Source organism: Peromyscus maniculatus, chromosome 13 (assembly GCF_049852395.1).
Source record: "Peromyscus maniculatus bairdii isolate BWxNUB_F1_BW_parent chromosome 13, HU_Pman_BW_mat_3.1, whole genome shotgun sequence".
In the NCBI taxonomy this organism is placed as follows: Eukaryota; Metazoa; Chordata; class Mammalia; order Rodentia; family Cricetidae; genus Peromyscus; species Peromyscus maniculatus.
Genome location: NC_134864.1, coordinates 34,330,605 through 34,358,324, shown reverse-complemented (window position 1 = coordinate 34,358,324; position 27,720 = coordinate 34,330,605). Strand labels below are relative to the sequence as shown.

The 27,720-nt window shown below is 40.1% G+C and overlaps 1 protein-coding gene across 17 annotated transcripts in view; it reads right to left on the bottom strand.

The window, feature by feature from the left end:
* Positions 1-27,720, bottom strand: part of Dock10 (dedicator of cytokinesis 10) — a 249,841-nt gene that overhangs the window by 115,091 nt on the left and 107,030 nt on the right. For all 17 annotated transcript variants that reach the window (XM_076549961.1, XM_076549964.1, XM_076549958.1 and 14 more), the window contains exons 3-4: positions 18,963-19,052; positions 952-1,034 (exon numbers count right to left, since the gene is read on the bottom strand). In XM_076549961.1, coding sequence (XP_076406076.1) covers positions 952-1,034; positions 18,963-19,052 — 173 coding nt within the window. The remainder of the gene's footprint in view (positions 1-951; positions 1,035-18,962; positions 19,053-27,720) is intronic.

The window sequence follows — 27,720 nt, the reverse complement described above, 5'->3', positions numbered from 1 at the left end:
TAGAGCTGAATTTTGTGCCATGGACAAATAAAACAAACCTGACCCAGTGTGCACCACTTGAAGAGAGTAGAAGTAGACACTGAACTTTTGAACCTTTTTGGTAGTCTTTATTGTTTTTTTCCTGAAGTATTTGTGTCTTTGGATCATGTTTATTTGGTGAACCATGAGCTGAGAGGTACTAGTTCAAAGCAGTTTTTTTTTTTTTTAAATTTTCAACTACTCCATCCCAATTTGGGAATGTTGTGTATTAAAATAAAAATTTCCATAGTATTATATGCTAGGAATTATCCTGAAGGGGATTCAGCAGAGAAGCAGAGAAATTCTCCACCCTTTGAAGGCTTTTATTTCAGTAGGGGAAACAAGAAATAAATACTATAGCTCAGGTGAGCAGGTGGGTCTCTGTGGAGTGATGCTTGAGAAGAAGCAGAACAAAGTGACCTTCTTAAAGGCTTTATGGTCCCAAGTGTCAGGGGAAGTTACACACTGAGTTTCTCTTTCACTCCTTTTAGATACGTGCCCTTCTGTGGAATCCATTTGCATGCTTTTTGACATCCCACAGCGAAAGCACATAAAGCAAATGGTGGATATAAATGCTGTATGGGATTTGGTCAGAAATTCTCTGAAGCACTTGGCCTTTCCCAGTGCCACTGTTGAAAGGACGGCTCATTGATGAACGGTTCAAGGATGAGCAAAAGCTCAAACTGCAAGCAGGCATCAAATTAGAGAAGACTGAGCCTCATTCCAAACTCTTACTATAACAACATAACTATTATGTTGTTGATCAAAATGTTCTCTATCTTGACTCATAAATTTTGCAAAATGTACCGTGACACAAAATAAACACGCTTGTGTTCATAAACAATGTTGAAGCTTGCAAAGAGGTGATTTTTTTAATATATGCAAAAAAGCCCACATAATCTAATTTATAATAAACAGATGACACATCCTTACCGGGATAACTGTCGAATGTCTCCAGAATATTGTTCATATTTGTAGTTTACCACGTACCACTGGGAACTGTAGAATTTACAAGCCTGAAACAAACAAAAGAGACAGTTATAAAACTTGTCATTAAAAGTTAGTTGTGCTGGCAAAATGTTCTCATGATCACAGGCAGGCTCGGAGGTGGCCATGTCAGCCACTTCAAGGTAGGTAAGAGTCCCGCCCCTTGTAATCATCAGACATCCTCCAATGTCATGGAACTCTCTCCAGACTCCTGGAGGAAGAACTGTCTAACACAGTGTCTCTGTTTCACTTCATCACCAGGAAATGTGTGGCTCGTCACAAGAAGCATTGTTTTTAGCGTTCCTTGCCATTGCACCCATCATCTGATGGTTCGTAATCATGAAAGATATTTTTATTTGTATCTAGTCTTGTCATTATTTTAGCCTCTTTTTTTTCCTGACTCTTCTTTAGCAACTGAACTACTATTTCTTCTGCTCCTGTAATATTACCACACTTGTTAGCCCAGCCTGTAGCTGGCTTTTCTGCTTTATCTCAAAACTTTGCCATGATTATTCTTGAGTTCTACAGAATGTTCATAAAAGATCACTGAGAATTACGTTGAAAATGAAGTTAAATGTGATGATTGATGTTGTGGGGTATTTTGATCACATTCTGACACTTCTGAGATTGACAATAAAGCTTACTTTGAATCAGAGGGCAGAGCTAGCTACTAGTCCACCAAAATTAGCCATAGAGGTTTTGGAGGACCAAGGACTTATAGAGAGACACAGGAAGTAGTAGGGAGGGGTTTAGAAAGATTCTCAGCCTTTTGGATCAAGGAAGGAGAGAGAGAAGTCACTGGTTGCTTCATGGCTGCTTCTCTGATCATTCAGATTCTTACCCCAATATCTGACTCCTAAGTTTTTATTGATAAAGAATAATTAGATAAAGGCTTCAGACTGATTTTCTATTATTTATTTGTGTGTTGTATGCATATGTGTACTTGTGGCCAGAGGTGTATTTGAGTGCTGCCATTCTCCATTTTCCTTTTGAGACAGGCTGTACTGAACCTAGAACTCATTAAATAGGCAAGACTAGCATGTCAGTGAACTTCAAGGATCCTCTGGTTTCTAACCGGCATTACCCACAGTTTTAGGATTACAGATGCACTCCATTAGGTGTACAATATGGGAACTGAAGACATGAAGTCAAGTCCCAGTACTTGTGTGGCAGACACTCTACTGACTGTACTATCTCCCTAACTATTGATTTATACCACTTACAGACATAAAATATTTTCCAAACACCTACCTACCACATAGCTTATTGTAACAACTGTGGATTTGCAATAGAGATTTCACTATTTCAAACTAGATTTTAATACCCCTTTAATTCTAAAATGACATGGTATTGAGAATTAAGTAGCTGTCTATTAGGATTACAAGCAGACCATGTCTTCCTGCACTAGTGGAAGAAAATTGAGGCACCATGAATTTGTTGACCTTTGAGGAATAATGGTCCGTGAAGCTTTCTTTGTAACCAAGGATAAGATAGACAGATGTTATCACACAGGTCTGCTGACAGGAAAGGAAAAGCATGACTTCTATAGAATTAGATGGAATCAGGGCGTCGTCCACTACAAACAGGGGAGCAAGAAAAGTAAGGGAGAGGGTGGAAAAGGACCACAACTCCTGGAACTCAGGCTCTTCGACTGAGGTTGCTGCCTTTCTGCTCCTGGTCTGGATCTTCAACAACTTTGCTTTAAATGAAACCTTTTAGACAAGACACATATTAAAAAGTCCGAGGCAGGGGACTTCAGATGTCCAGCACAGGCAGGTTTGGGGACCTTATCTGTTCTAGGTTCTCTGGTCCCGATTTCCCTCAGCCCTGGAGCTTCATTTGTTCAGAGAGGTGCCCACACACAAACTGGCAGCCGAGGACAGAGCAAGTGAGGTTGGGACAAGGGTAGGAGTGGGAGGCTGGCAGCATGTGTGCAGTGCCAATGAGGACTTTAAAACAACACTGAGCTCATGGAAGCTGTGAGCAGAGGCTGGGAAGAGAGAAGGAAAAGGGAAGGTGATCAGTGGCTACTAAACTGCAGTTCGTTAGATGTAATTTTCTGCATGTCATGACACAGGAGGGCAACCATTCATAACTGTATGTACTGCGATTTCAAAAACCCAGGGAAAGGATTTTCCGTGTTTTCACAAAATGCAGATAAAACTTTGAGGCAACAGATGTTGACTCAGATCTGAAAGTCATACAACATATACATATAATATATTATTTCATAAATATGCACATTTTGTTTTTATATACCAGTCTTTTAATTTTAAGAAAAATATACTTACTGTTTGTGTATGTGTGTGTGCGCCTCCGTGTATGCACAGACATGCCTGATTGCTACAGCATGCCTGTAGAAGTTAGAGGATAATTTTTGGGAGTTGTTTCTTTCCTTCTACCTTGATGAGGCAGAGTCTCTCTTATTTCTTGGCATACTTCAGGCTAACTGGTCTTTGAGCTTCTGGAAGATTCTCCTGTCTCTGCATTCCTTCCTGCCTTAAGAGTGCTAGGGTTACAGATGGCCACAACTGCATCTGGACTTTCCTCTTTTTTTTTTCTCTCTAAATGTGGGCTCTAGGGCTCAAACTCAGGTTGTGTGGCAAGTGCTTCTATCCACTGAGGCAATTCCCAAGTCCTCTTTGCCAGTTTTCAAAGGTAACTAAATAAATAAGAATGATAACTCTCAACCCTTATCATAGAAAGTTTTTTTTTGTGAATCCTTTGGACAGCCTTTGTGAATTCTTTGGACATCCACTAACAAAGAAATTTGCAGCTGGTCCAAGTGAGGAGGATGTGTGTTTGAAAAGTCCTCAGACACAAAAAGGACATCTGTGTCATACTCTCTCCACTCAAACTCAGAGACCACAAGGAGGGGCAGGAAGGCTGCAAGACCCAGAGGTCAAGAAAGACTGAACTAATCAGGGTCCTCTGGGCATGATAGGATCTCTGTTCTTGTAAACTCATGGCAGCTGTGGTAGCCTGCACAAGACCTGCACGAGATCAAGCCAGTAAGTATTCCAGTGCAGAGATGCACGAGCAACCATATCTAGTCGAGATGTTGACAGTTAATGATTTCTGGGGAAAGAAAAGTCAGTTTTTTTCAAGGATGTGGCCCCTGGTAGGTTCTTGGAACCCCAGTGAGTGGCCTCACACCCATGAGTATATGGGTAGCACAAGCTGGACTTGGTTATCACAAAATAAAGAGAAGAGGGCACAAAGTTGGGAGCATGATGGGGGTGAGTCTGGGAGGAGTTAGGGGGCTAAGTGAGGAGTGACTATGATAAAAATGCAAAAATATATTTTAAAAAGAAAAACACCACTCTTTCCCCCTTCTCTAAAAAGTTCTCCACTAAGACAGGGGAACATAGGGAAGCAAGGCATTTAAGGAGGTCTGAAAGACTTTAGTAAATAGGTTTGAACAAAACAATGTACTGAGCTAATCTTCAACACAGACTGGCCATTCCTAGAGCCTTATTTGCAAAGTACAGAGGAAGAAAACGGAGCCTTAATAGGCCCCTTGGCTAAAAGGACTTTTCTTTGCCTTAGACAAAAATGCCAGACATTCAGACAAGGAGTAGAAAGGCCAACAGCACGCTGAGCCAGACTGTCTGGACTCCCAGGGTAGTGGTCATTTCTCCTCCCTTACGTTCTTTAATTCCTATCTTGTGGTCATTTTTGTGTGAAACAAAATGTGTTTTAAGATATATTTATTTTCAAATTATGTGTATAAGTGTTTTGCCTGCCTGGATATGTGTGTATCATGTATGTACTTGGTGTCTTTGGAGGCCCAAAGAGGATATCAGGTTCTCTGGAACTGGAATAACAGAGGGTTATAAGCTGGCATGTGTGTCTGGGAGCCAAACTTTGGTCCTCTGCAAGAGCTGTAAGCTCTCTTAATAACTGAGTCATCTCTACAGCCCTCAAAATGTGCTTTAAAATGGAAAATTAAAAGCATGACGCCCACTCCATGTTTTCATTCCTCTAGAACATTTTTTTTTTCCTAGTCTGGTTTTGCCTCATTTGTCTCTAGGTTTAAATTGGTATATGGGTATTACTTTTATTCAGTTAATGTTTTAAGGATCTTTACTTTTGATTTCTATTTTGTTTTCTTTCTTTTTCTTTCCTTTATTATTATTTTTTATTTTGGTGGTGTAAGGGATTGAGTCCAGGGCCTTGAACATGCTAGGCAACTATAATACCACATAGCTATATCTGTAGCCTCATTTACATTTGTTTTCTAAATTTGACTTATAGAAGAATGAGATATTGTACTATAATTCACTAACCTAAGCCTCCTAGATTTGAAGATTACTCATTAGTAATTCATTTAACAATGACCATTAAACCCCGAAATAACCCAGAAGTGGTTCTAGGTGGTGAGAATTTTGCAGTGAACAGGAGGAAAAAAAAATCCATCTCTTCTTGAAAAAGATGAAAAGCTGTGAAAAGCTGATTTAATAAATGCAAAAATTAAAGATTATGTCTTGTGTTAGAGAATGGGATGTTGTGAAGAAGAACTCAGTAGAGGAAGGGGATGGGAGATGTGATTTAAATAGGGTGGATCTTACAGAGAAGCTGATGTGTACGGACTTACAGGATTGAAGGAAGGGAAAAAAGTAACTTGTTTTTATGATCAATTTAAATTTGGTGCCACTATGAAAAAAGACTTCCTTGGCATACATCTTCTTGCCTATGGCCTCTCAACCTTCCTCTAAGCACAACACATTTGGATACTATCTTTAGGACAGAATTCTCAAAGTAGTTTAAATATTTTCTCATTTTTGAATGAATCAGCCAATGATTTTGGTCCAATAGTTTTACTTATTAGGATCTCAGATTCAGCTTCTGACCACTCAGAATGCTGAGCTGGGTGAGATGCTTCTGCTAGAGAACTGATCTCAAGTGTTTGTGGGACTCAGATGCATTCACTCAACTTTTCTTCCTATGGGTATCTATTTGAACTATGCTAAATATGTCAACTTATATGCATTACATGCACTGTTCTCAATAGGCCATAGGCTTATCTGACTCTAAGATGTGCTACTCATTAAATTTTTTTCTTTTTCTTTTTTTTTAAAGATATATTTATTTATTTATGTATACAGCATATGTGACTGCAGGCCAGAAGAGGGCACCAGATCTCATTACAGGTGGTTGTGAGCCACCATGTGGTTGCTGGGAATTGAACTCAGGACCTCTGGAAGAGCAGTCAGTGCTCTTAACCTCTGAGCCATCTCTCCAGTCCCAATTAATTTAAATTTACTAGCTAAAAGCAATGGACTGACTCTCTCTCTCTCTCTCTCTCTCTCTCTCTCTCTCTCTCTCTCTCCTTTATACATTTCCTTTCCATCTTTACTTCTCTCACACTGGCAACATTTGTCAGATATTTTGCCATTAGTCACTGTACACATCATCTTAATCGGCACTTGACAGATTTTAGTATTCTTATATTTTTGGTTGTGAGCCTAGCCTTTAACGGCTGAACCATCTCTCCAACCCAAGATTTTAGTATTCTTAATAGATCAGAGAGACAAGATGTGTTTACTTACTTAGAATCAGTGATAGAGAGAAAAACTCAAATGATTTTTTTTTTTTTTTTTTTTGCTATGAAAGCCCATTCAGCAAATTTGCGCATTGTTTGGTCATTCATATTGTTGGTTCATCATTCTGAAAGTTTGCTGCTGGTGTTTTTGCTTCTGTCCCAGACTCTGACAAGTCTGGTTTTGAATATTGTTGTGTCATTTATTATCTGAGGCATCTCAAATGAATAGCTTAATAACTCTAAGTTTCTGTATCTGTCTAAATAATACCCATTTCACAAGCACCAAATACAATAACTCTTATGCAACACTTAGCATAGGAAAAGTACTTTACAAGTACTTGCTTTAAAAAAAACCCATCAAGTTTGAGCTCATCTGTAACCCACATTCATTTCAATTGCCAATAACAACTTGTTTTCCTTGGTTTGTGTAAGGAGAGTCTGGGGAGACAGAGCAGCAATGATTTTGAAAAATTCTGATTTCCTTATACTTTTTCTGCAGTTACTGGCTAGATTTCACATATGTGGTGGGTAGGTGAAAGTGGAGGTTTGGCTGGATGGCTCTTGAGAACCCTTCTCAATCTGCAATTTTTCTGATTCTGAGGAAGCTGGTGCATTTTACAAACACATCACGTTTCTCCCACACAGCTATGGCTCTTCACTTTCAAATAACATGCATAGAAAATCACTCTCTATTCTTCATTGCAGCCCACACAGTCTCTCTAAGATGATCATTAAAAACTGTTACAGTTGTGGCTAAGGCGTCTCTTTGACTAAAAGCAAAGCTGAAATCTAGAGTCAGTGCAAACTTGTACAGCCACTGTGGAAATCAGTATGCGACTTCTCAGAAAATTGGGAATCAATCTACCTTATGACCCAAGGATACCACTCTTGGGCATATACCCAAGAGATGCTCAATCATACCACAAGGACACATGCTCAGCTATGTTCATAGCAGCATCATTCATAATAGCCAGAACATGGAAACAACCTAGATGTCTCTCAACCAAAGAATAGATAAAGAAAATGTGGTACATATACACAATGGAATACTACTCAGCAGAGAAAAAACAATATCATGAAATTTGCAGGCAAATGGATGGAACTAGAAAATATCATCCTGAGTGAGGTAACCCAGACTCAGAAAGACAAACATGGTATGTACTCACTCATAAGTGGATACTAGATGTAAAACAAAGGATAATCAGACTACAACACACAACTCCAGAGAAGCTAGGAAACAAAGAGGACTCTAAGAGGAACACTTGGATCACCTTGGAAAGGGGGAACAGAAAAGATCTCCATGAGTAAACTGGGGGTGAGGGGGACAATAGAAGAGTGAGGATGGGGCATGAGAACATGAGGGAATGGGATGGTTGAGCTAAGGGAGCGACAGAGGGGGAGAGTAATGAAAGAGATATCTTGATAGAGGGAGACATTATGGGGTAAGAGAGAAACCTGGTGCTAAGAAATTTCCCAGGAATCCATAATGATGACCACAGCTAAGATTACTAGCAATAGTGGAGATGGTACTTGAACTGGCTTACTCCAATAATCAGATCAGTGAATATCCTGTCATCATAGAGCCTTCATCCAGTAACTGATTCAAGCAGATACAGAGATCTACAACCAAGCACCAAGGCCAAGCTCTGGGAGCCCAGTCGAAGAGAGAAAAGAGGAATTACATGAGCAAGGAGGGTCAAGACCCTGATGGGGAAATCTACAGAGACAACTGAACCAAGCTCAAAGGAATTCACAAACCTTAGAATGACAGCTGTGGAACTTGCATAGGACCAGACTAGACCCTCTGCATATGGGAGACAGTTGTGTACTTGGATCTGTTTGAGGGACCCCTGGCAGTGTGATCAGGATCTATCTCTGATGCATGAGCTGGCTTCCTGGATCCCATTGCCTATGGTTGGACAACTTGTTCACCCTTGATGCACGGGGGGAGAGATTTGGTTTTGCCTCAATTGAATGTACCAGGCTTTGCTGTCCCCCTATGGGAGGACTTACCCTTTTGGAGGAGGGGGTGAGAAGTGGGTCAAGGGAGAGGGAGGTGTGTGTATGTGTGTGTGTGTGTGTGTGTGTGTGTGTGTGTGTGTGACAGACAGGAGGAGGAATGAGAGGGGGATCTGTGGTTGGTATGTAAAATGAAATAAAAAAATCTAGAGTCACAGGCTAGTTCTACTTGTTACAACAAGGCAGTGGCTTCTGCTTTCCCTTTGGACTGTCTCACCCTCGGTACCTAGTCCCATGCTGAAACACCAGCTCCCACCCCCTTTCATTGCAGGCTGGCACAGTGTGCTGCAAAGTGGAAGACTGAGCAAAACTAGCGGAGCTGGTGAGGTTCTTCAGATGTCCTGCTGCACATTTTTTCCCACTCACTTCCGTGTTGGATATGCATCTATTTTCACCATTTCTGCCTGTGTCTGTTTAGATCCAAAAGTCCTAGCTAAAGATGATGAGGCCAAAGGCTTTTAACCATGATGATAAATGTTTTATAATTTTAAGATTCCTTTGGGGTTGCCGAGTTTCATCTGAATGTCACAAACTCAGAATCTCTGTAGAGATGCTCTAGTCAATAATAGATAGAGCATACTAAGTACCACAGGTGATTCTGAATGAGGTTAAGGAACACTGCTACTTCAGCAGGTAGAATCCATCACAAGTGATAATGTAGCCTGGTTCTGGTTACTCTGACCTCGGGAACTAGGCCCCAGTTTCAAACAGTGAACTCTAGTGACTCAAATGCTCATTTATTTTTGAAATATTTTATTTATTTTATGTTATGTGAAAGGGTATTTTGCTTGCATTTATGAACCATGTGTGTGTAGTACCCAGGGAGGCCAGAAGAGGGTATCAGATCCCCTGGAACTGAGTTACAGTTGGTTGGTAGCTGTGGTGTGGGTGCCGGAAACTGAGCATGAGTCTTCTTTAAGAGTACCCAGTGCTTTTAACTGCTGAGACATCCCTCCAGCCTCTATTTTTATTTCATGTTTATAGTAGTTTGCCTGAATCTTTATCTATATACTACATATTTGCCTGGTGCTTGCAGAAGCTGGAAAAGGGTTTGAGTTCTCTAGAATGGGATCTACAGATAGTTATGTACAGTCACGTGGGTGCTGGGAACTGAACCCAGATCCTCTGCAAGATCAACAAGTGCTCTTAACTATTGAGGTGTTTCTCCAGTCCCCACATATAGTGGTTTTTTTTTTTTTAACCATCATTATCCACTCTAACACGGGATTTTACTTTTGGGGTATATTCAATATGCATTTGCTACATAATAATTATTATTAATTACTTTTCTCCATACTGTGACCAATTACAGAAGAGGCAACTCGTGGGAGGAAGGGACTATTTTGGCTCACAGTTTGTCAGCACACAGTCCATCATAGTGGGGGAAGGCACAACTCAGTGTGAGGCTGCTTGCTTACATCTCCATAGGTAAAGAAGTATAGAAAGTGCTGGAAGCAGAGACTGCATACAACACTCAATGCCTGTCACCAAGTGACCTATTTCCTCCAGCTTGGTCCATCTCTCAAAACAGTGCCACTTGCTGGGCCCCAACTCTTCAAACATATGAATGAGCCCATGTGGGACACTTTTTTAAAAAAATCTAAACTATAACAATGAATAGCCTTTTTCTTTTAAAAATGATTGACGTGGCCGGGCGTGGTGGCGCACGCCTTTAATCCCAGCACTCGGGAGGCAGAGGCAGGCGGATCTTTGTGAGTTCGAGGCCAGCCTGGGCTACCAAGTGAGCTCCAGGAAAGGCGCAAAGCTACACAGAGAAACCCTGTCTCGAAAAAACCAAAAAAAAAAAAAAAAAAAAAAAAAATGATTGACGTAAAGAATCTAAATACTTGAAAAAAAGTGGGAAGTTATAAGTGACATCCTAAAGTGATGTAAAGAAAATATTTCATTTTCCCCTTTCTCTTTGTCTTCAGAGGCGCATTAGGATCAATTCAAATCTTGTTACAATCCCTGAACTAGCAATTTCTGTTTGGCAATACAATTTGTCAACCTCTTCAAAGGGCTGATGATTAGATTCTGGCTGCAGAGCACTAAAGAGGTAACAAATGGCTTATTAGTCATAAAATTATTTTCCCTTCTGGCTATGGAGGTTTATTTAATCACACAAGTAGTTTCTTGCCAGAAAAATGAATGCAACCATAAAAGATACCCATTGTGGGTCTTCATCCTCACTGAGTAATGCTACATTTGTAAAATACAACAATTTTTTATATTCATACCATGCCTATTGAATACATGTTGAAAAGGAAGCATTATGAAATTAAGTGAATTGAGACAAACTACATGTTGAAAGGATGACTCGGTAATTTAATGCCTACATGAGACTTTTCAGGGGGAACACAGGTGCCATTAGCCAGGTTAACAGAACAAGGGATTGCTCCTACAAAGCAGGACATGGATAATGTAGAAACATGATAAAAGGCACAGAGAACAATGGCTTCTTCAATTGGATCACCCACACTATATATTTCCCTAATGCACAACAATTAATTTCTGCTTTATAAAAGCAAGTTTGACAGCTAATGAGTTTGTAAAACACTCAGGTTGGAAGTAAAAAATAAAGAGTTTAGATACCACAAACAATGAGATAGAGGCACAACATAGTTTCAGATAGTACAGAACAGTCTCACATAATGAGTAAACTTCAGTTCTCCTTTTAAAAATATGACGTGATATTAGATAGGGTTATATGTAAGGATGCAGGCTCAGGATGCTCATTGTGAACAGAATGTCATATGTACCCACTACAAGTGAAAGAAGTGAATGCCATTTCCATTTATTTTATTTTATTTTGTTATTTTGCAATTGAGAGTAGTCCAAAGGGTCCCCCAGTAGTGCTGCTAAGTGTAAGTTGAAAATTAGCCAAAATATTGGTTTCTCTCCTTAAAATGCATTCTGTTAAAGCAATCAGATGAACTTTCACAAATAAGATTTTAGCTTAGCCTAGAAATACATATTGTAGTCCCTTGTCAAGGCATTACCAGTAGCTTTTTAGGACATGAGTAACAGCTGATGTTAAAATCCCATAGCAATTGTTTATTGTCCAACCATTCTTCTCATGTAAACATGAGATGCATTATAATTTAGTATGACTGAATGATTTGGGTCCGGCTCCAAATGGGAATGTACGGTCTTATGTTCCAAGGTCCCCAAATCGTCCATATGAGTTTCTATCCAGGGCTGAACGGCCTATGGGAGGGGGTTACTGTGCAGATGAAAAAGTCAGTTTTGAATTGTAATGCCCCTTTGTTGTATTTACCAAGACTATTATTCTAAAGATTTCAGTGAACAGAAAGTTAATTTCTTCAGGTTATTAATATGAAACGTGACAAATTTGTTTCCAATATTTTCATCAGTACTTTTCCTGGTACGTTTTATCCTAATATCACTGAACTCAAAATGCATTTAATTTAGTTTCATCATCTTTTGTGTGCTTAGTAATATAGCATTAACAATTTGCTTTGGAAAAGGCTGCTCCTTTTTGGTCTAGCTATAGTAGAAATCTAACCATCACATGCAAAGGAGAGCAGGCCAAACATGAAAAACAGGCTTTTAATATCTCCATTAAAATTTCAAGGTTATAATATAAACCTTATATATAAATTATCTTTTAACAAATACACACCAAATGAAAAGTCTTTCAGCTTCCAGCAAGACCACCATCCAGAAACCAAAAGCCTCACTCACTAATAAAACTATCAACTGTAAAAGCCAACACACACATACAAACAATATATTTTTATTAACCCTAATTTTGTTGAGAGAGAATATATATATATTTTTAACATTTTGAGTGGTTTTAGTATTACATGTCTCTCAACATTCTTAGGGATGTAAATTATTTTAGTAGCCTGATGTTTCAGAAAAAGAGTCAGTTTTCTTTTTCTTTTTTTGTTTTTCGAAACAGGATTTCTATTCGTAACCCTGGATGTCCTGGAATTCCCTTTGTAGACCAGGCTGGCCTCAAACTCACAGAGATCTGCCTGCCTCTACCCCCCAAGTGGTAGGATTAAAGGTGTGGCCACCACCGGCTGGCTCAGAAGTTAGTTCTAAAGTAAGAAACACTGGGCTGCAGGAAATATCATACATTTAATCTAATTTAGTCATGAATGCAACCTACTCCCTCAAACTACTGATAGACTTTCTTGTTTATCTATGTATGAGATTCAAAAATCTGTATCAAGTATACTAAACAAAAGCATTTTGGGCAAGTGGTCTCATAATGTGCATGACAGTTCAGAATTAGACATCAAATTTATCATTTTAACTGTGAACAAAAATAAAACCAACTTTCCTTGAAACAAAATAAGTTTTATCACTGGACCCATCCCTTCCAGTTAACAAAGATGAGTAGCATCAAGCTCGTTGGAGATTGTGTCCAGTTCCTTTCCAACTCCTGTAACTTCCTTCCTGGCCCTAGCCTCGCTCCAGGAAGCCACATGATGTGGCTTCTAATTTGAATTTCCCACTCTTCTCCTGAATTCACTGGATGCCTTTTGACTGAATCTGGGTGGTCAGACAGGAAGAAGAGAAAGAGGAAGAAAACTCATTCTCAGTATTATACTTCCTTCATCACACTAGTTTGGGGACATTTTGCCCTTTCCATTAGGGAATTGGTACTGTGGTATGTAGTTTCAAGATCAATCCATGACTCAGTGAACAACTTTTACCTTTTCTGTGCATAAGGCATTCTGTCTCAAGAGTCCAGCATCTTTATAGGATTTACTCCCGAGCTACTTTGTAGATAATGGTTTGATGGTAACATTTCCCACATCTCCTGGGGCTTTAATGTACTATAACTATGGCCAGTCCATGTCCCTAACTTCTGAAACTTTCTCTTAAAGACCAGTAATGACGCCAAGTTTCCATATTCAGTGAGCTCAATCCTTCTCCCTCTTCGGGGTTTTATGTCATCAGTACACTCCCATTATCCATCTTTGTTTGATTCTGAGCATCAGTTTCTCCTTCTTCCCATCCCACTTATCTCCTACTCCATCTCTGCTGTCTATGCAAGGTCCTCCTTAACAGCTCCCTCATTGGGGACATGATTAAGAGTCCTGCCCTCTCAGCTCCAGCCCCATCCTTCATGATATCCTGGGTAAGTTCTTCCCAGTTCAAAGCTTCAACATTCAAACCTGGAGCAGCTGTCCGCAACTTTCTCCTGTGTTCTGGACCTATACTGTTGCCTGTTTCTTGTTATTTTCTCTCTTTCTCTTTCTATCTTTCCTCCTTCTCTCTTTCTCCTTCCCATTCTCCCCTGCCTCACTACACAAGGTTCTCTTCTATATTTCAAAGCCTGCTCCAGCAATCTTTACTTTATTTTGCATACCTTATTTAAGTTACTGTCACAGTAGACCAAGGCATATGTGTCAGTGACCTTTAGCACATTCCTCTCCTTTACTTTCTTTTTAGTCTCCAAATCCTGCCAAATTCTATCTCCTTTATTAGCGCTTTACTTTTACCATTACAAAAATGCTACTATTGTTATTATAGATCTGTATAATCACCCTCCTGGGCTATTAATAACCTCATCTGTCCAACATTTCTTTAGGCTTTGATACTACCCACAGCAATCAATCTGTTCTTTAGTGTGTTTTTGTTATATATATATTTTTTCTTGCTGTATGAACCTGACCGTGCTTCTTTTTCTTAGTAAAACTCCAGGGGTTGCTCATCTGATGGAAGGGCAAAACTCTGATCATGGGTTTGTAACTTTTTTCTCCTGGTGGTGTACTCTTCAAGAGCAAAGACTATGCTTCAGTCACTGGGTAACATCTGGCTAGCAAGTGGTACATACTAAATGGTTAATCCAATCCAGGCTTTCAGTTAGTGGCTGCTGCCTTTCATTACTTCCATGCTAGCTTAACTATGATATGACCCACAGTAACAGTAAATCAGTGCGCAAGAAATTTTCTGTTTAAAGAATTTAACCCTTCAGAGAGACTTCATAATGAGTGCCATGCAACTAAATTGGGGGTGGCAGCAGAAGGGAAGTGTTTGTATTCCTGGACCCAAACTTACTTCTAGGAGAACAGAAAGAATAGCCTGCTAATTGGATCCAGGGTGGAGAAGAGATATCTAATGGCTGAAAAAGTTTCTTTGGCCGCTGTGGTCATTGTTATTTTCTTTAAGCATGAAGTTGGCTCTGTTTATTCTCACGGTTTTCTTGAAGAGGGGGAGTCCACATTTCTCAGATGCTTGTCTGGGAATTGTGTCCACACCCATGGACAAAAGCAGAGGTTTTGATACTAACAATAAGAATCAACAGGAGATTTGGTTATGAGAAGAAATGACCACTTATTTGCTCTTTGGAGGTTTTAATATTTATCATGAGCAGATGCTACAAAGTCAAGCATGCATGGGTTTTCTATTTTGATTGAAATATATTTTTGGTTGTGAGCCTAGCCTTATTGGGTCCTTAGTTCAGGATGATCTTTTTGTATCAGCTCGAGGCCAGCATTTATGAGATGTATTTCTCAAGATACTAGAAGAAAACAGTTTTATCAATGGTCAAGGAAATCTGGGAAGTGGTTTGCAACATATATTCTTCTAAAATTGTTTGAGTAGATGTACACTAATTAAAGTCTCTCTCTGTCTCTCTGTCTCTGTCTCTGTCTCTCTCTCTCTGTATTTGTGTGTGTAATACCTGCAAATACCTTGGTAAACTGGGTTTCTTGACTTCATTATTTTCTTCTCATTTTATGTAGACTTCACTCCTGTAGAGAGGTTGGGTTCCATTAACTGAACAGGCTTTGGTATCAAAGCAACTTGAAATCTTAGTACTTAGCCAGTATTTCCTTCTTCCACTCATCTGAAGTGCTCCCCGAGCCTGTTTTCTTTTGAGCCATCATAATACTCAATCTGCTGTTTCTTCATTTTCTTTTGTTAATAGAGAATAAACCAGCAGCTTAGTTTTAATTAGTGGGCTCAACTTCCAGCTTCATACTACCCCTTTGTGCATATTTAAACAGAAACTTTACTATAGAAGTCTTGTTCAGGAAGCCTGAATTCTATATATAGACTCCTTTATTGCCCCATTCCTCAGTGGGAATGGTGCTTCTTTGATCCCAGGAGCACTTAATTTGATTTGTTTTTAACGGTTATAGAAGTAGATGTTTAGGTAGCTTGGAGGATCAGATACAGGCTTCCCAAGCTCTTGTTTCCCATACTTTTGCTAGTGTTATTTTCAGGATCACATCATTAGGTCAGCAGTCCTATATAAAGATGGAGAAGCTGAGGCATGTCAAAATAAAGGGTATGTTTCTTTGTTATCAGTGGAAATATCAAGCGCAGGGTTTAAAAGAATCTGGAGCCCAGGATCAGAGCCAGCAAGGGTCGAATTGTCACTATCTGTGTGTACATGGGCAAATTAACCACGTAGGGCTTGAGGATGAGGCTGTAAATGAGTTAACAACACTGGTGTCACAGGATGCTTTAACATGGTCCTGTATGTACATTTTTTGCTCAACTGTGTCTGGATGTTTACATAACTGGCCACATTGTAGATATGAAATGAGCCGATGCTTTTGTGTGGGAAACAGCTAAGCTTATACTACTAGATAGGGAGGGTAAGTAATAACAGATAAAGCATGAAAAGGGATACATGGTTCATTTTTATTTAATTCCCTTTAAAAATAGGAAGTCATTTAAAACTGAGGAAAAGAATGCCTGCTGCCTTTGACAAGAGGCTGTGAATTGTCGGCGTAGAGTAATGTGAGAGAGAACTCAAGATTTGTATTGAGCCGGATGTATTGAAACTAGATTCTTTCTGTTTTGTTGCTTAGCAACCACGGCATTTGTCCTTGCTGCTGCATGGAGTCACTGGGCAATTTAATGCAGGGTGGATGGAGAAGGAAGCTCAATACAGCAACCGTAGTGAAACAGATGAGCTTCTGCAAAAACCGTGCAAATGTCTGAGTCCACTTCAGCGCTAGCTCGGTCTGGTTTCAGCAACTCTAGCAGTGTCCCCCAATGTCCGTCTACTGACTATGTATACCAGAATAGCCTGGACAGAGGTTGAAGCACAGTTGCTAGGGTAGAGTCCTTCCAGAGGACACTAGGTTAAAGCTTCAGATGGGCAGTTAGCATTGTCAATCAAAGTTCAGGGGCTTGGGCTCAGTAGCCTAGGGTCAGATACTGAATGTATTCCTGTCTGCATGATACGACCTGCTCAAGTTTCTTAATCCTTCTATGATGTGGTTTCCACGTCTTTAAAAGATGCTGCTTTGCTGTAACATTTGTTTGTAATTATTACAACTGAATGATTTAGATGTGTATCTGGCACAAAGCAACTCGGCAATAATGATTGGCTGCTCTTACTATTTGAGGTCAAATCTTTTTGCCAGCATAATTCTCTGGAGGCATTTCTCCATCTTAAAGCGGCGCTCTGTTAAAACTCCTTTTCTTCTGATCGGCCACCCCCAGGCAGGCCGGGCTGTTGATGCTCCATTGCTAATGGGGGACACTTGTAGGCAGGATTTTCCTGTTTCTCAGACTGTGAAGTACAGGCTTCTCCATCCTTCAAACCAAATTCAGAGCCTTTTTGCAGAGGATGATGTAGACAAATTAGTAGAAAATAAAAACGATTTCTCCCACATTTCCCTCCTTTGGAGGAATTCTTCTCTTTGGAGAAGAGGGAAGCTGGCAGTAGACGAGAGAGAAACATCTGCGGGTTGTTTGGAAGGTAATAATAAAAGTGGAACAAAAGCAAAGGTGAGACATTTCTTCACGGGAAAAGTAACAAGAGAAAGGCAAATTTTGTGGTCAGCCTGTGGCCAATGGAAGGCGGCCTTAGAGAATTTGCAGAGTGAATGACATCGGAAGCTGCAGTACGGTGGCTCTGGAATCACATGGAACTTCTGACCAGAGGAGCCCCACACCCCTTGGAGTTCTCCTGTGCTGAACAGATCTGGTTGCCAGGCAACAACATCAACCTTGTGGACTTGATGGTATTAGAAGGTTGGTGGTGGAGGTCACCATGATAAAATGATTTCATCTCATTTTTTTTTTTTATCCTTTGTTGGAACCCACCAAGGTTTCCTGGTGTCTTTACCCAGCAGGACTGCATAGAGGATGATTGGACCATGGGCCTGTGTACCAGGTGTTTGAAAGGGTCTACACTTGGCTGTACCTAGCAGGGGGAGGTCTTTTGCCTCGCCCCTTGGCATTGTTATATAAAGCTCTTTGGAATAAAGTTCTGGACTGGTGGATAAGGATCTAGGCCCACCCGATGTTATCCTGTGTTTCTATCTATTTCTCTCCGCTCTATATTTTATCTATGTCTCTTATCTCTTACTCCTCAAGAGTCCCTGGGATAAATAAATGTGGGAGCTGGTCTCCCACATCCCCTCAGATATTACATATAAATTTTGCTTTTATTTGTATTTCCATGGCCACTAGTACATACCTCTTGGCTACTGCATTTGCCTACCTGTATCTTTTGCATCTATAATTAACAGGAAGAAAAGTAAATGTACTTTAACGATTCTACTCTTCTTTACAACAAATACAAAAGGCATCAGGAACTAAATCTAGCAATCAAATTCAGGGTCTTAATAAAAAGCCTGCAGTTTTTATTCACTGACATATAAGAGGACCTAGTTAAATGGTCCAACTTGGCAATTAAGCATCATAAAAGTTTCATCTGAATCTTATCCAGGATCCACCACGTTCTTTGACTAAAGAGGACATATAAACCCTTCCTCTACCAGTTAACCTGTGCTGGGTTGTGCTTTAACTCTCTACTGTGTGTGTAAGGAGGGGCTGGTTTCATCCTGTAAAGGTATGCTACTTAGCTGCTGTGTGCTGGTCCAATCCCAAAGCAGCCTGATGTCTGGTTAGAAGATGAAGAAGTTGTTTCACCAACTGAATTCAAGTATATGCTGTCAACAGATTTTTAAATCAGTCCTTCAAATTGTCCAGAGTAATTTATCATCATCTCTTTTCACAGCACCCAGAAGAACTAACTATATTTCTAAAAACAGATACTCCACAATCCAACAATCTCATGTAATATAGCCTTCTTCGTTTTATATCACAGTATAAGTAAGTCAAACAAAACCAGATCTCTCTATTAAAAGCACTTGAGTACTTCTCAGTGTGAAAGCAGAAGGAAAAAAGAACAAAGGAAGGAGAGACCTAAAACAGAGCAGTTACCATATCATTGAAAATGGCTACAGAAAGATAGAAGGCCACCCAGAGGTGACGAAGGTTGAAATGGACGTCGGGACTGAGACATTCTGTAAGATTCTCAATTGCAGATGAACAAGCGGAGGATCATAGTAGAAAGTTGGGATAGAGTAGTGTGTTGGGATTGCCGGGCATGGTGGGTAGGGGTGGGAGCTTTAGAGAGCATGAATGAAAACACCACATTTACCTCTTTTACCAGCAAACTCTCTGCTTTGTGCTCTGCCTCTTCCGGTACTGTTGAATACAGCGTTCGGATATCCCAAGGAACCGTGGCTGTCTGGGAAGAACAAGGAAAAGAAATTCAGGCCTCCATCTTGAAAACGTGGAGTGGACGCTGACCCGGAAAACAAGGGCAGATTGTCCTAGAGGTGGGTGGAGAAGCTTCCCCAGCCTTTATAATTTTAATCTCTATAAAAGAAGAGCCAAACAACCCTAAAGACATGACCATGAGCATTTCCATGGTTATTGCTTCATCTGTGCGTTCAAAGTTTTAAGAACAGTTTTATTACCGGGAAGAAAAAAAAAATGTGAACATCTGTGCTTGTAACTTGTTTCTATTAGAATCTTTTGTTACTGTTATTGCTGTTTGTGTTAAAATAAATTTGAAATGAATTTTAAGAACTTAACAAAATCCCATTGTAAATAGTAACATGCAAACTTATCCCTTTAGGAAGTGTGTGTGTGTGTGTGTGTGTGTGTGTGTGTGTGTGTGTGTGTACAAACAACTGGATGAAGGGAAGAAAGCACAATGACCTTGGACTTTGAAGAAAACAAGGTCATGTTTTAAATGTTTTTTTTTTCTGCCGAAGTAAGTGAAAGAGCTTTCACAAATTTAAACAAATAGCTATTTAAACAAATAGGATTCTATTAAATGGTTACACATAAACTGATAGGTAAACTACCTCTTGAAACATCTAGGCCAGAATTTCAAAGGTTGCTTTTGTTTGATGTGTCTCTAGGTGCTGGCTTATAATTTTCTGAGATGAGTGCATCACAGCCAACAGCTTCCTCCGGTCGGTACACTTTCATGGTTATGTGGTGAAAATGACTGACAGTACCACCCAGGGTACCAATCACTGAGGAGATTTTATGGCACACATTCCCCAAACACAGATGATTCTTCAGAGTTTCTGAGATACAAACTACAGTTTATATAAACTGGTCCTGATGAAAGGCATGCTCCTGGATTAGTGGATGAAACAAATGAAAATCTCAAAGCCCACCATCAGTTTAGGCAAAGTGGGTACAAGAGGGATCTTGTAGTTTTGTCTTCTAAGCTCATGGGGTTGTGGCCAGCTCTGTCAGCAATAACATCATTGTGCCCATCATTGCTTGCCCATCGTTGCTTTTAGCCTGATTTCAGACTTGGGATTTTCTTTAAATCCTCCCTTCACCCCTGATACAAGTCCCATGTAGGAAAACAATTCGTTTTCTGTTGCAGCCATAGCCTCAGTGTTCAGTAGGGTGCTTAACTGGTTATCTGTTGGATTTTTCCTGAGTGTATGTATGTAGTGTGTGTTCAGGGTACAACAGTGTCTCTGCTGTGTGTGGGTGTGGTAAGTGGCTCAGTAAGTGTGTGTGTGATTAGTGTCATGCATGAGTGTGTCTATACAGTAAGTGTGGGTGTGAGGTTGTGGTTATACATAAGGGCATGCTACTATAGTGTGTGTATATATATGCTGTAAGTTTGTGTGCTGTGCACGGGTATGGTATATACATGCCTGTATTGTGTTAATCTGTGTATTCCTGTGCGTGTGTAAACACATGTGACACGTGGGTATGTCTGTGGGAGTATGCACATGCACATGTACATGGGAGGCATGGTTTTTGACATTGTGAAAGAGGAAGAATGTCACATGAGTCTAAGATCAGAGGATAAAAATAACGAAAAATTCAGTGTTCCAGATACTCTATTCAGTAAGTGTAATGTTCAACTTAAAATACAGCTACAGGGAGAGTTAGTTCACCAGGCTCCAGGACTTCATGGCATCTATAGAAGAGGACACAAGAGCAGGGACTGCCATCTTAAACCAAGTGTAGACAAGGAGAGCAAGTGTAGGTCTTGAAGATGAAGCAGAGGTCTACAGACAGACCAGGAAGTGGTTGTTTCTGTGTAGAGTGCAATGAAGCCAGGTTAGATTTTTTTTTCCATTTATAATTCCTTGTACAAGTCCTTCCTTCAAGTTGCTTCTTTATTGTTAGTCTCTCTGTGAATACTAACAACTTAGTCTAATCTGAGCCTTGGGGATTATTGTTTAGATTTCGGTGACCCAGGAATGACTTTGGAAAGACAGCTCACAGATACACTGAGTTACTTGCTTTGTTTTCAGAAAGCACTACAAATTAAGACTCACTCATTGTTACATTAGTGATCTAGCATAATGAAGATAGACAAATAGTTAACAGCCATGTGCAACACATGAAGCTGGCCATCATTCAGTGGGTTGAAGGATTCCTGATGATCTGTGGTCACGACATGATGTTGATCCTTAAAAATAAGATCACTGTGGCCAACTCACACTCATGAAACCATGTGATAAATCTAGGACATTATTTTGCAAGTTCTGTGCATGTAGAATACTGTTATACAACCCAAACATGGCACAAGAGAAGGAATATGATATGCATGTGTGTGCATGCCAAGACATGCTGACAATCTCAGTATAATGCTGAAACATTTGTTTAAAAAAACCAAAAGGCCTCCATGAGGCTAGAACTTCCAAAAGTTTGGGATCCTTCCACTTGTTTTATATTTGTTTAAAGTGCTTGTATTGGAGCCCAAGTAACTTGGTCAAAATAGAAGTATGAAGAATCCTATTTGTTAAGGGTATTAATACATTTAAAAAGAATTTCCTTTCTGAGAAGTCGGTGTTTTCAGACCACTACAAATTGTCTTGGCCACAACAGACTTCCTGTTCTCGTTAATACAGCTCTGTTCCACAATTGGTATAGCTCAGTAGCATGGAACAGATCTGAGACCGCACTGGCGCTCGGCCGAGCTCATCTGGTGGCAAGAGTTTTACAAGGGGCGCATTGTCAGGCATTTGGAAAGGAAAACTCTTTTGAACTGATGGCCCCAAGCCTGTGTTTGCAGTTTCAGGCCCACAGTATTCAGTGTCTTTGACTGCAGCCCTGTGACTTCCTCGTTCCCTCAACGCTGCACTGGGTAGTCTTTGTGGTTTTGTTGCAGCAGCCATGCTACTGGCTAAAATGACGCTAGGTTAGACTTCAGCCAAAGTGCACAGGGGCCTTTCTCAGCTTGCTAAAGGTCACCGTTAAAGTCTGGGATGGATTGCTTTTACTCTCCCAGGTGCTGAGGAAGCTCCCTATGTCAGTTCTTACGGTAGGTCACAGTTGCTACATACAAGGACAGGGAAGATGGCGGTTAAGGAAATCCATCAGTCCTAAGATGTAATCACCCCCACAATGAACAAGTAGCTCACAATTAAAATACATCCTGGCTTAATTGTGTGTTGAAAAAGAAATGCCACTTAATTTAGCAGGTTAAGACACCGATGTTGATTTCTGCTAGAGAAGATGCATTACCGTACTTGTTTTAAAAGCATTTTTAAACCACATTTCAGAAAGTAGTAGCAATGTGTTTTTTTTCTTATTTATTGTTAACTATGTGAAAATGGCTCTTTAATAACTTCACTGTGCTTTACAGGGAAACTCTTCTAGTTTTGAAGAAAACTACAGACTATAGGTTGCACAAACGGTGAGCAACCATCCATAAGTCGGTAGTCATCATGATCCAGCAAGGTCCAGTGTGGTAGTTTAGTTGTTATACTATTTAAGTACATCAGTAAGGTTCATGGTCTTGAACTCTCAGACCAACAAAGTACCAAGACAGTTATTTCACTTTTTCTGTGGTTCAACTTCTAGATCAGTGGTTCTCAACTTTCCCAATGCTGCGACCCTTCTATACAGTTCCTCCCGTTGTGGTAACTCTCAACCATAAAATTATTTCGTTGCTACTTCCTAACTGTACTTTTGGTACTGTTAGGAACTGTCATATAAATATCTGATATGCATGATATCTGATATGTGACAGGAAAAGGGGCCGTGACCCACAGATTGAGAACCACTGTTCTAGACTCAAGCACATCTTCCATCCCCTAAGGAGGCAAGAATGAACCACTCTTTTTCTTTAACAATGATTATTACTTGAGCTCTTGCAGACTTAATGGAATACACGTGAGAACTTGATACATGTATAGCACATAACGATCTAATCTGGGTAGTTAATATTTCTGCCTTTTTGCAGGTGAAAAACTTTTTTGAGAAGCACACGATTGTGCATGCTACACAAGGAAAGATGTGAGAAGCAGTAGAAACAAGTGCTCCATCAGCGTAAAGGTACATACGACACCAGCATGTCCCCTTGATAAGTTGGACTCAGGCCTGTAGGCTAAGCCCACCATGCAGGGAAGCTGAGGAAGAAGCATGTTTGCCGTGATCCCCACAGAAGAGCGTTGTGCTGATGTGGTGGGCTGCCCACCCTGGCTGACTCCACGTGGCCTTTTCCACAGGACAGCCCACATTCCTTCTTCCATGATGGTGCCAGTCCTACAGAGGGTCTTTACTCTGCCTTTCACCTTTCAAGAAACCTGAAACTTATTCTCTGTAATTTTCAGGTTTTAGATAGATATCAGCTTCTTAAAACAAAAACAAACAAACAAAGCAAACCATGGCTCCTCACCCCAAGCCCATCTTTTTCTTAAACTCTATAGTTACTGTCTGTGCCATACAGGAAGTCAAGACGTGGAATATTTTAGATCCCAAAGGTGTGCTGTTGATTGACCCAGCCAGTCATTTTAGACAAGTGTTTTATTATATATAAGCAGGTATGGTGGTCAAGGAGGACTGTCAACTTCACAGGATTTACAAGTCTCTGTGCAGATCTGTGAGGGTTTATCTAGATAAAGTTAGCCCCTGGGCCCACCTGACCTGTGAAGGATTATCTAGATGGGTTTAATTGAGGAAGGAACACCACCTTAAATATGGGTGACAACTGTTTCGCGGTGGTGACTCACATTTTTAATCCCAACACTTGGGAGGCAAGAGACAGGTGGATCTCTGAGTTCGAGGCCGGCCTGATCTACTGAGTGAGTTCCAGGACAGCCGGGGTTTTGCAGAGAAACCCTGTCTTGAAAAACCAAACACACACACACACACACACACACACACACACACACACACACACACACACACACACACACACACGTAATACCTTCTGATGGGCTAAGGGTTCTGGACTGAATAGGATGGAGAAAGAAGCTGAGCATTAGCATTCGTCTCTGTCTGCTTCCTGTCTGTGGATACAGTGTGACCTGCTGCCTCTAGCTCACATTGCCAGGACCTTCACACTGTGAGCCAGAATAGACATTTCCTTCCCGAAGTTGTTTAGTCAAGTGTTTTGTTACAGCAATGATCAGTAACTAATACAGCAGGTTTCATTAAATCTACTTTGGGGATAAAATATAAAAATTAATGCAGTCAGGGACTGCAGAGATGGCTCAGTGATTAAGCCACGTAAGCACTGGCTGCTCTTCCAGAGGACCCAGGTTTTATTCCAAGCATCCACATGGCAGGCCACAGTGGTCTGCACTGCATGTAGTTGATGCACAGGCATACATGCCAACAAAACACCAATATACACAAAATAAAAATAAACAAATAAAATAAAATGCAGCTAGTTTTCTCATGCCCTATATAGTTCCTTTGGTATTTTTGATTTATTACTCTTAAAGAACTTGAATGTAGTTGTATTTTTTTTATAAGTTTTTTTAATGAGTTTTATTATGTATACAGAAGAGGGCACCAAATCTCATTACAGATGGTTGTAAGCCACCATGTGGGTGCTGGGAACTGAACTCAGGACCTCTGGAAGAGCAGTCAGTGCTCTTAACCTCTGAGCCATCTCTCCAGCCCCCATGTAGTTGTATTTTAATGGTTCTTTAGTATTCTCTCTTTGACTATCTACACCTCTTCTGACCTCATAACCTAGAACAACTTCTTTAAATAAAAGAATGAGAGCACTATTGAGAGATATAATTAATAATATGCCACAGAACACATCATTTAAAGTGTAAATTTCTGTAGATTTTGAGCATACTCAAAGTTGTGAAATCACCATCACTATCTACATTTAGCATGTTTCATCACACCTCAAGAAACCCTTTATCCCCTCCAAATACCTGATAGTTCCCTTTTTATTTCACATCTTTCTTCTCTAGATTTCATGAGAGAAAACATACAATACTTGTCTTTTTGAGACTTATGGCGATGTCCAGGTCTGTTCATTTTCCTGGACATAACATAATCTCATTGTTTGTGGTTAAATAATACTGCATTGACTTTCTTATGGTATCCTTCACAGTGAGATTTGAGAACTTAATATTTACTCTCAATTGGATGCCTCACTTTTTTTTTTAGGAAGCATCTGGCACATAGTGCATTGTTTTGAAGGAAACAAAAAGTGAAAACCAAAGTGCTTATGCTTGAATTTTTTCTTCAGTGGCTTACATCCTTGGTCAAGGGCCTCTTCATGAGAGGGATGTTATAACGTAATTGGACACAGGCTATTACTTAGCTTTCAAATCACAATAGCAGTGTCCTTGCACAAACATTATGAGCCATTTAATGCTTTCTTTTCAGACTCAAAAGCCACAGATTGAAAAGAGTTGAGATTCCTATAAAATATTAAGCTATGTTTCAGATAAAAAGAAATCTCCTGACCTTTCTGCTTTGTAACTTTAACCGTAGCAAGGTCTTTGAACTTCCTCTCAGAGAATGGCCCATGTGGTAAAGCGTGGAAGTCCCCAAGTTACCAGTTGCTTTCAATAGCTAAAAATATACTATGAAAAATGTAAGCCCTTGATACATCATGAAATCTGTCATTCAGTTTTGACAGTCAGCCAAAGACAACTGCAAGATCAACCTGAGTGCCCTTGAACACTGATTCTGAACCATTAATAAGAAGTGGACTTTGGGGAGATGATGTAATTTCTTTGGAAGGCTACTTCTCCCATTGAACTGAGAGCAACAGAGAACTATGATTTTGGAAGTGGCCCTTTTAACAGCAGAAAGTCCAATGATTCAAGCGTAAGCATTTTCTCCTGTTTGTATTGGTATTCTTGACATTTATGCTTAGGTCACTAAAACTGGTTCTCAAAGTTGAACTTCAGCATAGCTTTGTGTAAGTGGGCACTGTGGGAACACAAAGCAGACTGCCCAGTGTTCCTGTTCCTAGACATCTCCACTGTATGGCTTAAGTGATTCTATCTCAGGCTTTTGGCACTTTTCACCCAGCAAGAAAGTCATTTATGGCTCTGCCACCTTCTGTTATGTGATTTTTGCCTTAGTTTCTATTTAGACTGAGTCATCAAACATGATTCATTGTGTCCTTGAAACGATTCTTCCGCTTCCCCTTCCCCCAATTCACCCTTTAACTTCTTTACTGAGTCACACATTAATGATCAAGTATATTTTTAGTCTGTTTCTATTATGGCCAACTTCAAAATATAAAGATAAAATCAACAGTGGCGAATTTAACAATGAAACTGTCCATGTCTTTGAATTCATGGATTAATACATGCAGGTACACTGGTTTTTCATACTACAAGGTTATGATGGAAGTAGTGTAGAAGTTTATGTTGTCTAGTCTTTTAATCTACATAGTAGGTGAGTAATTTCTACCTGGTGTGCCAAGAGACAAGGAAAATGCTTCTGGGAGAACATTTTAAGTCACTATTTGACAGCCTCTTTTGAATACTCATGAGCTGAACAGTATGTTGGGTATTTGATATATGGATATGAACTAATTTTTCTCTTACCTAGTAATAGAAATCAATCAAATTAGTACATTAAAGTGTCTGAAGGAGGAGGCTACTTTTGCTGATGTCAGCTGTGTGCTGGGTACTGTACTACACAGAGTGAGCCTCTAGAGGAAGGATCAAGTTTCTCAGTGGTTTTTTTTAAGGCAATATGTTGATTTATGTTAATAAGACGGGAACTTCTTATTAACCTTCATTTTCTCATCATCAAGCAGAGGCAATCACTCTATTCCTTTTTTAAACTCAAGACTTTTACGTCAGGATGGCCTTTGATTGCTAAGGTTTTCAAAGAATCCAAGTTATTTCCTAAAATAACAACCCAAGGAATTCTGAAAAAAAATTCATGAAATTTATTTTTTATCATTTATGTTTTCTTTTTCTATTCTCTGAAGCATTTTATTGCAGCATGGTATCATATTCAAACCCAGAGTTCAGCAATATAGCTAGTCTTGTCTCAGTTGGCTAAGGCTAGAATTTCTAGTACATCACCATGCCCACTTGAAATTTACTTGGTTTGTTGGAATCTGAACTCAGGTCCTCCTGATTATGTAGCAAGCACCTTAACCACTGAACTATCTTTCCAGTCCCTAAATTGATGGTTGCCCTTGCTCTGTGTCAAGTGTTACCTTCGTAGCTGTGCATCTTACAATGATAAGGGAGGAAAAGGTCATTGGCCTGCTGCAATTGTAATTTGGTGAGAAACCAGTGCCAGGAAGGTGAACAAAAAGCAAGTTTAAAGGGGGGGGGGAGTCCAGCTCAGTAGTAAAGTACCTGCTTTAGATGCATGGAGGCCTGGGTTTGCTTCCCAGAACCATGAAGGAAAAAGCCAACAAGCAAGGAAGGAAGCAGGCAAATATACAAAACTGGAGCTATTTCCAAGTTGTAATCAGTGCACTAAAGTGAAGCAGCAGGGTGCTGTGATAGAGTAACTCTGGTGCAGGAGAGTGGGCTGGACCTCAAAGATTCTTCTTTAAAGAGGTCACACTTACAACTACATCACAGGAGCCAGGAGCCATCTCTGTCAGGAGCACAGGTCCTACAGAGGCAAAGCGCTTGCCAAGTGTGAGAACAGAATAAAGGTCAGGTGCTCTGTGTGGTGAACCAGGG